The 12,335-nt window shown below is 36.7% G+C and overlaps 1 protein-coding gene across 7 annotated transcripts in view; it reads left to right on the forward strand.

Moving 5' to 3' along the window:
* Window positions 1-10,473, forward strand: part of lrch2 (leucine-rich repeats and calponin homology (CH) domain containing 2) — a 134,235-nt gene extending 123,762 nt beyond the window's left edge. For all 7 annotated transcript variants that reach the window (XM_041194720.1, XM_041194719.1, XM_041194723.1 and 4 more), the window contains one exon: window positions 697-10,473. In XM_041194720.1, coding sequence (XP_041050654.1) covers window positions 697-816 — 120 coding nt within the window. In that variant the 3' untranslated portion in view covers window positions 817-10,473. The remainder of the gene's footprint in view (window positions 1-696) is intronic.
* Window positions 10,474-12,335: the final 1,862 nt, after the last annotated feature.

The following is a 12,335-nucleotide window of genomic DNA, read 5'->3' on the forward strand; positions in this document are numbered from 1 at the left end:
TCAGAGTTAAGTCATGACATTGCATGCTGAGTGAAGTGGAGTTCAAACACTCTCCGATCCTGCAGCGACCACATGGGACTCAGGCTTCTTTCAACCAGTTTTATTCAAGTATATGCAAGGGAGCCGCAACCATTCCGTGAAATGGCGATACAGTTCCCCGATTAATTATGTTCCACTACTTTTGTACTATTATCACAATATAGTTGAGCACATCTGAATACATCAAATCAGTGCCTGACACACTGCTCTACTATCTCTACCCTATTGAGTTGGTATACATGTGACTACGTTTATCCAATAATTCCAAAATATGTATACATGATTATACTATCCAATCATATTCAGGCACATATTCATGGCTGTGTTACCCAATCAGAATCAAGACCCATACGCATGGGCCTTGACTCATACCTGGTCCAGACTATCAAAAGCTACCTCTTTGCCCATTGTATTTGGTTTTCAACCCTTTCACCTCCCCCTTTACTGAATATGTGTATAAATGGGACTTAAAAGTGCACTTAATACTTGAGTAACAATGACAAAATTCTCAACCAATTAAATGGCTGATTTGTGAGGGTCTAATGCAACTGGCATTTGTAGCCTAACTTTTAGAAGAGGATAACTTGTATTAGATGTGCAGACAACTGGTAGAATAACTTCACTTTGAATCTAATCTATCTGTTATTTTTTCTTTAGGATAAACTTTGTCTTCCTCATCATATCTTGGAAGAAAGGGGACTGGTGAAAGTGGGTTCTACAGTGCAAGCTCTACTTGAACTACCTACATCCAAACACACACAATTATCTGCTGTGTAATTAACATTCCTTTCTGTGCTAAGGAGCATTTATTATGGTTACATTCATGCACTCAGTTGTAGTTTTACAGCCAAGGTTAAAATAAGTTTTGTTCAAAAATCATACTTGCAGAAATAATAGTTAAACTAGCATTTTTAAAGCCAATATAACAGCTCTCACTACTTAAACCAGCAATTCGATTAAATATCCATGTTTATCTGTTTTGCCAGATATTTGAACACAGCTAGCCATAGCTTCCACACAAGAAAGAATAAGTTATTTTGTCATTTTCTCAATCTCTGCAAACAAATAGGAAGCTCCTTCCATCTAGACTTAAGAGGAAGAAACATTTTCGCAACACTTTCAATTTAATTGTTCACACCATGCTGGTGATTTCCTCCTCCCACTAGTTTGACAAAATGACACTTTCGATCAAGTTTGCAGTTTGTATAATCTGCTTGCAGTATTAACATAAGGAAAAAGATTTTCAGTGTACAGATATTTTGGATCAGTTGTTTTGTTTGTATAATGACGTCTCTTTGGTTGCTTTGTTATTTTTGTGATTTTAGTTTAACTTTGTGAGTTAGTAAGTTTTAAATTTAATTGGTGCCCTCTAGTGCCATTGTTTTCTCAGGGCTATTAGGTTTTCTGTGCCAGAACAACTGGTTCATATAGTACTTTTTATATTGAGTGCCATTGAGCCTTTTAAATATCAGACATCCATGACTGTTCCTGTTGCCTCAGACTATTTAAAATTTTAATGCATGCCAGGTTTGCTTGAAACTGGAATAAATACGGAAAATGCTGAAAATACTCAATGGGTCTGAAAGCATCTGTGAAGAGATAAAACAGTTAATATATCAGGTCTGTGACCTTTTATCTGATGTTGCCTGACCTACAGAGTATTTACAATACTGTTTTTATTTCAGATTTTGGATTTCCAGCATCTGCAGTATTTTATTTTTGCTTTAAACTGGGTAGGGCTTGCTAATAACACAAAAATGATTGAAAGCTTTTCAGGCCACTGTGATATTTTTACTGGATTTCTTCTAATCTAGGAAAGCATCAATGATCAGTTCAGTAAAAGCAACTTCAGTCCTAAATTTAGAGAGGGAGCTGTGCAAGCCAAGATTGTTTAGGTGCCTGCTGTGGATATACTAAACAAAATCCTCACTGAGAATTTGTGCTAGAACAAGCTGTTGAGGGAGAAGGTCTTGTGCAGTGCCCTATTTGTATTGGATGCTAGGATGTGACCTGGACATCAAAGTTAGACTAATGCCATTCAATGAGGTACAACTCAGTCTTGAATTTGCCTTTCAGCTGGCGGTAAACATGCATCATTACTGACTGGCTGACAACGGCATCAGCCAAAGCCTCTAATACTTGCATCACAATTCATCTCCCCACTTTCAAATCCCTAATACTTTGATTCCTACCTGTAGGAAATCGCAGTGCGGATATCTTGCTACTTCAGTTGTTTCCATAAATAAGAAATAGAATGTGGTTGATGTACACAAGATACAAGCTTACCTGTGGACAGGACATAAGACAGATTTCTTCATTTTTGGTTTTCATATCACTAAACAAATGCTATACGCAAAAAGCAAAAACCAGTAAAACTTGAAAATGACTGGAATTGAACAGTCTTGTGTTCCTGAAAATAGAACTCCAGGAGTACTGGTGCCAGTCATACTGGTTTTTTTTTTGACAATTTTGAACTTTTTTTTGCCTTCTGGATAATGAAATCTGTTATGGAGGGCCTCTTTATATATTAGTCTCTATATTGAGCCACACTGTGCCATTACCCAGTCAGTCCACGTGAACTTCCTCACTTAACACTTCATCTGCTAACCTGGCAAAGCTCTTAGGGTTGTGGCCTTCCCTCACAAGAACAAAAACTTTTTATTATCTATTAGTATCTTTTCAAGTTTTTGTTTTCATATATCTCACTCTACTTTGTGTGATTTGATTGTTCACCAACTACTTGATCATGTGTGTATCAAAGTTACAGCTCTTACTAGATCCAAATACACCTTCCTAAGACTTCAGCCAAGAACGTAAGGCTCGAGCAAGAGCAAGTTTGTGAATCACCAGAACTAGGAGGAAATCCTAAAGATGGCAGGGCATTCCTGAATATTTATGGAGGTTAAAATTCATTTGAAGAATGAAAATTCTTGTTTGGAAATATAATAATGTACTATTCATTTGCTCTTCTACCTCCATAGGCCCCTCATCCATGGAGGGTAAATTGCTGAGCAACTGCTCATTGTTTCCAGATTTTACAGGGAAGCTCTAATTTGTGGTTAAAAATCAAGCCTACTGTTGATTCATTTTGTGACATTTCATTGTCTTCATTTTGATTTTTTGAAGGTATTTTCTGTTTCTGTGTTCTATTATTTTTGTTCAATTCAAAGTGTACCGTTTTGACTTCACACTTGCCTATTGCCTTGTCCCTTTCCACTCAATCTGACTATGACTTTTTCCAACTTTCTGCTCCCATCTACACAATATAATAATATACTGTGCTGCCAAACTTAAGTGTTAACTGCACATTTACATACGCAGCTCTCTTTCTTCATCCAAGTATTTGATGTATACCCAGAAAAGATCCATGGGGGAAAACCATTTGCCAAACCCTGTATACCTAGTCTCTGTCTCCTACTTTCCAAGCATTCACCATTTGATTGGGGAACATGCCATAGTCGTGATCATTCAAAAATAGAGGCTGTAATCAAGGATTGTTAGTTTGATCAAAACAGCTGTGCAGGATTTAAATCCCTATTGAGGCAAATATTTTCATGAAGGGTTGCACTAAGAGGGGCAAACATCTTATTTGTATAAGGAATTTTTAAATTGAAGATTTTGTTGTCAAATGGCTTTTATTCAAACCAGTGCTTGATTGATTAAAAACTCCAGAAGTGAAGTCCTCACAGTCATGTTAACAAACTTTCCAGGTGCTCCAATACCACAGCAGAAGTGCTTCGATTACAGTAAGCCACAAGTGGTGACCAGTGCAATCACAGCCTCAATCTCAGGCTCTCGAGCCAGTAGACAATATGCTGGCTAAGCAGAAAGCTACTAGGGACATGTGAATTGAATCAATTTATATCTAGGCTGGTGTTGAGTGGTTGGCTAATAGGTGTTAATCTGCAATTAGAAACTTGATTATGTAGTTTTTGCACATTCCTAGGGCTATAAATAAGAGCCGGATGCCAGGTTTTTAAATGTAATTTCAAGTTTGAAGCTACATACTCTGTAAAATTTTAAAAACAGGAGTGGGTCTTTTATGGAATTGCTTCGTAAAGGATGATATACCTCAGATGCCAGCAGTGGGGAACTAAGCTATTGTTCCATTTTCTTTTTCAAAACAATAGGCAGATTTGAATTAGTTTCTCCAGAAGGAAAAGTATTGTCTTCTCCCTGTAATATACAGCTAAAAGCCTACATAAATTTAGATTTAATATGTCATAATTGAAAGTTCAAAGAAAATTACATTTTCAGGGTAATTCAAAAGTTAATGTACACAGTATTGAAACATCAGTGTAGCTGGAGTGCTTACCAGGATAGATTTTTTTTTCCTCCTGATTCGTTCAGGATGTGAATCACTCGCAAGGCTGCATTTATTGTCCATCCTAAATTGCCCTGAAAAGGTGGGTGTTAGATCTTGTCTTTGAACTGCCACGAGTCCTTGTATTAAGGGTGCCAGGGAAATTCCCATAATATTGACCTAGAGACAATGAAAGAATGGTTACCTGTCCAAGTAAAGATGATGTGCAATTTGAAGATAATGTTGTTCCCATGACATTGCTGCCCCTTGACAGTCTTGGCAGTAGAGGTCATGGAGTTGATAAGTACTGTCAAGGTGAGCTTGCAGAATTGCATCAGTGCATTCTATCTGGTGTGTTCAGTCACGAGGAATCTGGCAAAGCAGACTGCTTTATCCTGCATGGAGTGTAGTGTCTTGTGGCTGTTCCCATCTAAGAAAGTGAGTATTCCCCCAAGCTGCTTATTTGAGTTTTTGATGGTGAAGAGGCCTAGAGGTGAACCACCAACTACGGAGAACCAATTATCTGCCTTGCGCTTGTACATTTGGTGTTGGAGATCACCAGGATGTTGATGTGTGGGCACTGTTGAACATTGTCAGTGGGATGTGATTAGATGTTCTGTCATTGGAGGTGATTATTGTCCTGGTACTTGCATGGCGTAAATGTTACCTACCTAAACCTGGATGTTATCCAGCTCCTGATGGAAGTTGGCATGGTCCATTTCACTATCAGAGATGGTGTGGATGGAGCCTGAAACCCATTGCTAACATTTCAGTGAAATTGGTATGTTACAATGTTGACTTTGTCAGAGTGGAAGATTGTGTGAAATGCTACAACTGAAATTAATTATTTTTACCATTTTGATGCTTTCTGTATTCAAATGTTTTGAAAGCATCGAGAAATCATTGCACAGCAAGCCATTTGGATTCTCTCTGCTGTGAAGCATTTCTTCCCCTCTTGGAACAGATCAGTTTTCCCTTCATGGTATTTGCAGCATGTGTTTATAATTATGGTAATTATTACTTAAGTGGAAATGTAGATACACAGAATCTCAGAAATTTATAGTTCAGAAGGAGGCCGTTCAGCCCATTGTGTCCTTGCCCACTGACCAGGAAATATCCAGCCTAATTCCACTTTCTGGCTCATTGACCTTAGCCCTGTAGTTTACAGCACTTTAAGAGCGTATCCAAGTATCTTTTCAGTGTTATGAGGGTTTCTGTCACTACAACTGTTTCAGGCAGATTTCCAGATCCCCACTACCCCTTGAATCCCTTTAACACTCCCATCTCTTATCCATAGGGTCATTGATTAGAAATGGAGCCCTCAGTCAAAGGGACTAGGGCCTTTCTATCCACTTCATCTAAACCCCCTCACAATTTTATACACTTCCATTAGCTCTCCCCTTGGCTGCATTTTTTCCAAAGAAAACAGCACTAGTCTATTGTTTCCTCATTACTAAAATTCTCTAGTCCAGCAAACATCCTTATAAATCTTCTGTATATTATCGCTAATACCATCACATCTTTCCTATAGGGCGGTGACCAGAACTGCATGCAGTACTCATGCTGTGGCCTAACCAATGTTTTATACAGTTCCAGCATAACCTCCAAGGTCTTGCCTTTATTAGCTGAAGCATAAAATATAAGTATCCCATGTGCCTTCTCAACCATCTTATCTACCTGTCCTGTCACCTTCATGGACCTGTGGACATGCACTCCAAGGCCCCTATGTACCTCTACACTTCTTGTTGTCCCACCATTTATTATGTATCGCCTTGCCTTGTTAGCTTTCCTCAAAAGCATTACCCCAATCTTTTCTGGATTGAACTCCATTTGCCACTGTTCTGGCCACCAAACTATTCCATTGATATATTCCTGTAGTCCACAGCACTCTTTTTCATTATCAACCGCATGGCCAATTTTTGTCTCAAGCAAATTTTTATTTTGAAATTATGGGGTAGAAATTTGTCTAGGGTGGTGACGCAAAACAGGCAATTGCAGATCGGCTGCCCATTATACAGAGTGCCTGATATTCAATCGCACTGACTGTGCACATATTTGCTACCTGAGTGCACCTTTCTTACTTTACTGAATTGGCAAGTGCATCAAGCATGTTGCCTTAACATAAATAGAAGAAAGTATATCTGACAGTTATTGTTCTCGCCATTGGCAGCAGGAAGATTATAACACCTCTGGTTTAGAGTTGCAGGTGTCTGTTGGAAATCATTCCCTGTTGTTTAAGGAAATAATTTATTTCTATTAAAGAGATTTCTTGTCATACTGCTTTTGCTTTGGCTGTTGTCAAAAATGTCTGCCATAATATTTGAACAAGTTGTTGAAATTGCAGCTAACATCAAAATCTGGCCCTGCCACATAGAACTAGGGACTAGTTGATGGATTAAAGTTTCCATTAATTGTGAACTAGGCAGGATGTTTCACAAGACTATAGGAACTGTTGAGGATGGCACTTAATAATTTCTTCTCCACAGACTTTATATGGACTTTGCACTGGAACTTGCAGTAATTAGAAATACAAAATACCATACTCTACAGGGGATCTGTGATCTCTATGAACAGGGCAAGCAATGATGTCTCCTTAACCAAACAGATTGAAGAATTCTTACTAAGGCATGTGGCATCTAAACCAGGACATGTAGGTTGGAACAGTTAATTAAATGCCAAATCATGTACAGAAAGTATAATAGAGAAGGAAAGATGGGATTGGGAGAGTTGAAGCAAGTTTAAATTTTTACTTTTTTTATGCCTCCAACAATAATTTAGGTCTGAAAGAATAAGACTCCACACTTTTAAATAAAAAGTTTTAGTGCCAGAGAGATGGTTTGACAGTAATTCAAAATGATCATGCTGTTAAAAATCCACTTATACTTGAATGGAGAAGCCCTATTTTTTTCTGGTGAGGCTAGTTGGTAACTATCATGCAAATACACCAACCTCATGCCATTCCATGTATTTCAATGCACAGTCTCTCAGCGAGATAGTGTTACAATAAAACCTCTCGAGAAGCAGGGCAACTCGGACAGCAGTTTGCTGATTTCCACATTTAACTGTGCATGTGCAGCCACTGAAAATCGCTATCTGGTTTACTGTTTAATACTGGTAAGCACTGATAGCTTCACCATTATTTTTAACTGCAAAATCTGGGACAGGGTGCTGGGAATTTCCCTTGGCTATCCCGATAATCTGACGGATCTTTGGCAGAAATCGTTTTTGCGCCTTTATCTCAGGTTGATGTTGGAAAACTGCCTGCTTACTTTTACTATATAAAATATTCATTTCCTGCCTCCAAAATCGATGGTGAGTGCTCGACAATGGGCAGAGGGGGGTATCTAAAAGGAAAGTTAAATAATTTAAATGTTTTTTTGATGGTTTTAAAGTGTTTATTAAAAGGTTAAAAAAGAAAAGATTAGATTAGGTAAAACAAAAATAAAATTTTAATGAAAGAAAGAAGGGAAAAAAGTAAGCAAGTGTTTACATTTTGTATTTGAGTTTTTTTACTATAATTAAGATTCATAATACAGGAAGTAAAGTTATACCTAGTGATTTGAATGGCTTTTACTATAGTATTAATTGAAAATGTACTGAACCATTTAGTCCAGGGAAACTAGGGTTTCCCTAGACCTGCTAGCAGTATGAGCTGCTGATAACCAAGATATTGAAGTTGTAGACTAAATGCAAATACAACAGATTCTGCTCTTCAATGTTTTTGCACTCTAGCTTCAATTGAACAATCATTGGAAGAATTTCCACCAGTTTCTGGTGACAACTAAGCCAGTGTCTGTTCAAATAAATGCTAAATGCAATAGCAATAACTTTATTGCATATAAGCTGACTCCTTGATGCAAACAAATGTTAGTGAATCATGAAATGTATTTAACTACTGTATAATGTTCAGTTTTATTCCAATGAACCCTTGGTATGCCAAAAAGAAAGGATACTGTATTCTGTGGAAATAGCGGTAAACACAGCACGTAAACGTTAAAGCTGGCATATTGTATCAAAGCGATTGTTTATAAATTTTAATTGTATAGTTTTTAAATTGTGCCTCGGAATTGGTTTTCTAGCGTAAGCTTATTTCCATCTATTTAATTTGGTGTATGATATTGTTTGCATATATATTTTAGCAAGTCTTTTTACTCTGTTCAGAAAATATGAATCTTTAATTTATTTAATTTTAAACAGTTTTCTATAGAGGGAATTACATTACACTTCAAAATGCAGCAAAGATTGCATATCTTCACAGAAATTACAAATGATTAAGTTTACTTCAGTTAAACCATTATAGATTAATAGTTTGTGAAAATGCTGGTTATTGGTTGGCAATATACAACTTGAATTTGCAAATTTCTGTTTTTGAATTAATCTCTCTTTTATTGTATTTCTTTGGTTGAGAGTCTCAGACAGTTGTTGGAAGGAGAACTACAAAAGGGGTATTACTGGGACAGGAAACACATTGTATTTTAAAAATTCAAATTTGAACTGGAGCTAAAACGAGCTCTCCAGGAAGAGACTCGCTAGAGCTATGTTCAGGCACATTAGGCCCACCCTTAAGCTCTACTTTAAACATGTGTGCTAAATGATATAGCCTCTCTTCCTTCCACAAATGCTATTCCATATCAAAACCCTTAATGTGCCCAAATAAGACAATTTTAATGCCTGTGCTCAACACAGCTATAGTCACTTTATATCTTCCAGTACAGTTTTTTACATTCCATGAGATACACTGTCAACGTGAATTCGGTTATTAACATAAACGGATATTGATTGTGAAATCAGATTCCTATTGTATACAAGAGCACCAGCCCTGAAATTATTTCACATCAAGTTTTGCAAGTGAAGCTGATATGTAAATCATAAGGCTTTGTTCTCTCTAAATTGAACCTAATTGAGTGAGATTTTTATCACAAAAATAGCATGTGCTTTGTATTAATGTTTTTGAAATGTTGACATTTACTGATTGTCAAATAACTGCAGAAGAACCTCTAAATTAGTAATTATTTTTCTTTGTACTTTTCATGCATCTACAAGCATATATTTTCTGTATAAATAACTGGTTTTGTGAAATCAGTGGAGTGTAGTTTGAATAGGGAGCATTTTTATGTTACAAGAAGCATTTCTCCGAGCCTGGAGCACTTTTGTGACAATTTCATACAAAATTAAAGAACAAACTTTTGCACAAATAATAAACTGGATTTATAGTACTGTACTGTTAAATTTGAGGCCAAGATTTTTTTTTGTAATTATTAGTCCTTCAAAGATTTTTTTTTCCAGATAGTACATCACCAACTTTCAAAACAGAATAAAAATGTTGCTTGTAACATGTTTTCAGTGTTCTGATTCAGTTATGGATAATGGTATAGTTTCAATCAAGATTGCAGTTGTATAGATTTAAGCTTCAGCCGAGAAAATGTGGCAATAGAATAAATGAGGCAAAGTGACAGACCAAATTCTTGGGTTGTGGGTAGCATATTCCATAATCGCATGTAAATATCAGGCACATTAACCAGCTTGCCCTATAATAATTTCAGGAAAGTATATGCCCTAGGATTCTTCTACAAGATCAGTGTATATAAAAATTTAATGTGTATATGGAAAATGTTTGCGAACAAAATTTGTAAAAGAAAAAAACACCTTTGTAATTAGCATATTTTTATTCATCGATAATACTGTTGGAAACTTGTAATTTGCAACTAAAAATGATTTTGAATAATTGGGAATTTGATAACAGCATTTCACTGCAATTCTAAAACAAAATAAGTATAAAGCTGTTTGATATGGACATTTGTTTCTTGCAATACAAAAAGATTGCCTAAAATCATGTGTAAATTAATGTATTAAAAATGTACTACTTCCCTATTCTATACAGATTATTTCATGTAATGTTTTATTTTCATGTTTTAATTCAGAATTTGTATATTTCTGTAATTTTATCTGTCTGTACCATGAATTCAGTTGTTAAACTTTCCCAAATATGTTTTCTCTTATGAAGCCTACAAATGTCTTTGTAAATAATTTGTATTACATTTTGCATGCATGGAATCATTTGACCAATCCTGAGACTATGTACATATATGTATAATGTACAGTATGTTTCATAAACTTTCATGTTTAAGAAATCTGTCTTTTCAGACAGCTGTGTTTTATTTTCCCACTCTTCATTGTTCATTGCAGTAGTATTTAAAATGACTCCAGAGGGCATCCATCCTCCAGTTCCTTATTTCATGATATACCTTCCTTAATGAAGATTTCATAGTACCTGGACCCCAATTCCACCAACACCAAAATATTACATTTATGATTTAATGCATTCACTATGCTTTACTTTTATTTTACTGCAGCTTTATTCCTGTGGATAAAGTGCCTCCATAAACATTTATCTCTCCCTCTGCAATCTTCCCACATTAGGGCCCACGTCCATGTTATGGTATTAGATCAAATGCACATGCATTTTAAATTGACCTATGCCTATTGATTCAATTCTGACAATGTTAGAAAAGAGAGGGGACCATTACTGGGTTCCCACTGTATGGAGGAAGTGTGGTAGACAACAAACTGCTGAATGAAGGCAGCCGCCCTGGGGTGTGTCCTGACCAGTCCCCGGGCGAGGTCCCCCAATTTGTCAACTTCCCGAACGCAACCCCAATTTTCTTAAGTGCTCGGGTGAGGAAGAATGAGCTTGTTCCCTTTCTTTATTCAACCCCCTCGGTTGGTCACAACAAGGTTAATTTAAAAGGGATTCCTTTCCCCCATGGATATCTTTTCCCAGTCCAAATGTATTTATGTTTTAGAGGCAATTTAACCAGGCTTTCTTAAGTCAAAGAGAATGTAAGTTTGTTAATTATTAAAAACCTGAGGAAAAAATAACACAACACGCACATACACAGATAAGAAATGAGAAGTTGAGTCCAAAATAAAAGTTTTAAAAATATATGAATTGGTCTTTAGCTTGTCCGTAAGGTGTAGATGTTGAAACGTTGTGGTAGTTAAGTTAGGTATTCCAGTAGAGCTGACTGACAGTTGAGCAGTTGGTTTGGAGACACTTGGTTCTACAGGTTGGCTGAAGAAACTGTCCTATTTCCTTTCTGATTGTGGCTTTGCTGACCTACCTCCAGCAACACAAAGAGACAGCCTTTTGCCTCCTCCAGCAATAGAGATAGGGACTTTTGCTTGCAAGCTGCAGGGATGCCTAGTTGATCGTCTCCTGCTGTGACTCTTGCAGCGCACACTAGCAGACCAGGCTGGCAGCTAGCTTTTTTAACCCATTTCCTTGTATATTCCTGGAAGGGAGAAAAAAACATGTCTTTCAACTCAGATCATCTCCACGTTGTGAGATATAACTCAACAGAAGATGGTTTCGGATGTCTGCTGAGATGTGGTAATTTGTCTCTGCAACCACATGAGATTAAAGTTGTCTTTTGCATTTCATCTCTTCCTTTCAATTGTCTCTGTCTGAATAGGCCTTGATACCTTTTTAGGTGTAACATCCAATGTTCTTTCTGGACTAGTCGGTCAAGTATAATCCACATAGGAATTTGCCCGGAAGTGGTTACATTCTGAGCCATCTTTTGTTCAGTGTCTTTGCTTGTATGTCTTTTTTGAAAGGACACATCTTCCTTAAAAATTCAATATGCCTGTAAATTGGGACTGCAATCCACTGTTGTGACAGGTGTAACTTTTCTATTTTCGAAGTCTTGCCTAAGCAGAATGGATGATATTACTTGCAGAATATGGTGAACCTCTGAAAGAGCCTTGGAGCATAAGAAAACATATTCCATCAGTAAGTGGTCTTTGGGATGGTTTTTGCAGTAAATTTTTAATTGGTGAAATAACTTTCGTTAACCACAGTAATTTATATCTGAAAATCGTGGGCACTGGGATTTGTGCATATCACGAAAAAAATTTAATTTTAAGATTTTTGTAGCTAACTTAGGTCAATCATTCAATCTACTTAGAAACATAGTAACAGGAATAATCAATT

Source organism: Carcharodon carcharias, chromosome 9 (genome assembly GCF_017639515.1).
Source record: "Carcharodon carcharias isolate sCarCar2 chromosome 9, sCarCar2.pri, whole genome shotgun sequence".
In the NCBI taxonomy this organism is placed as follows: domain Eukaryota; kingdom Metazoa; phylum Chordata; class Chondrichthyes; order Lamniformes; family Lamnidae; genus Carcharodon; species Carcharodon carcharias.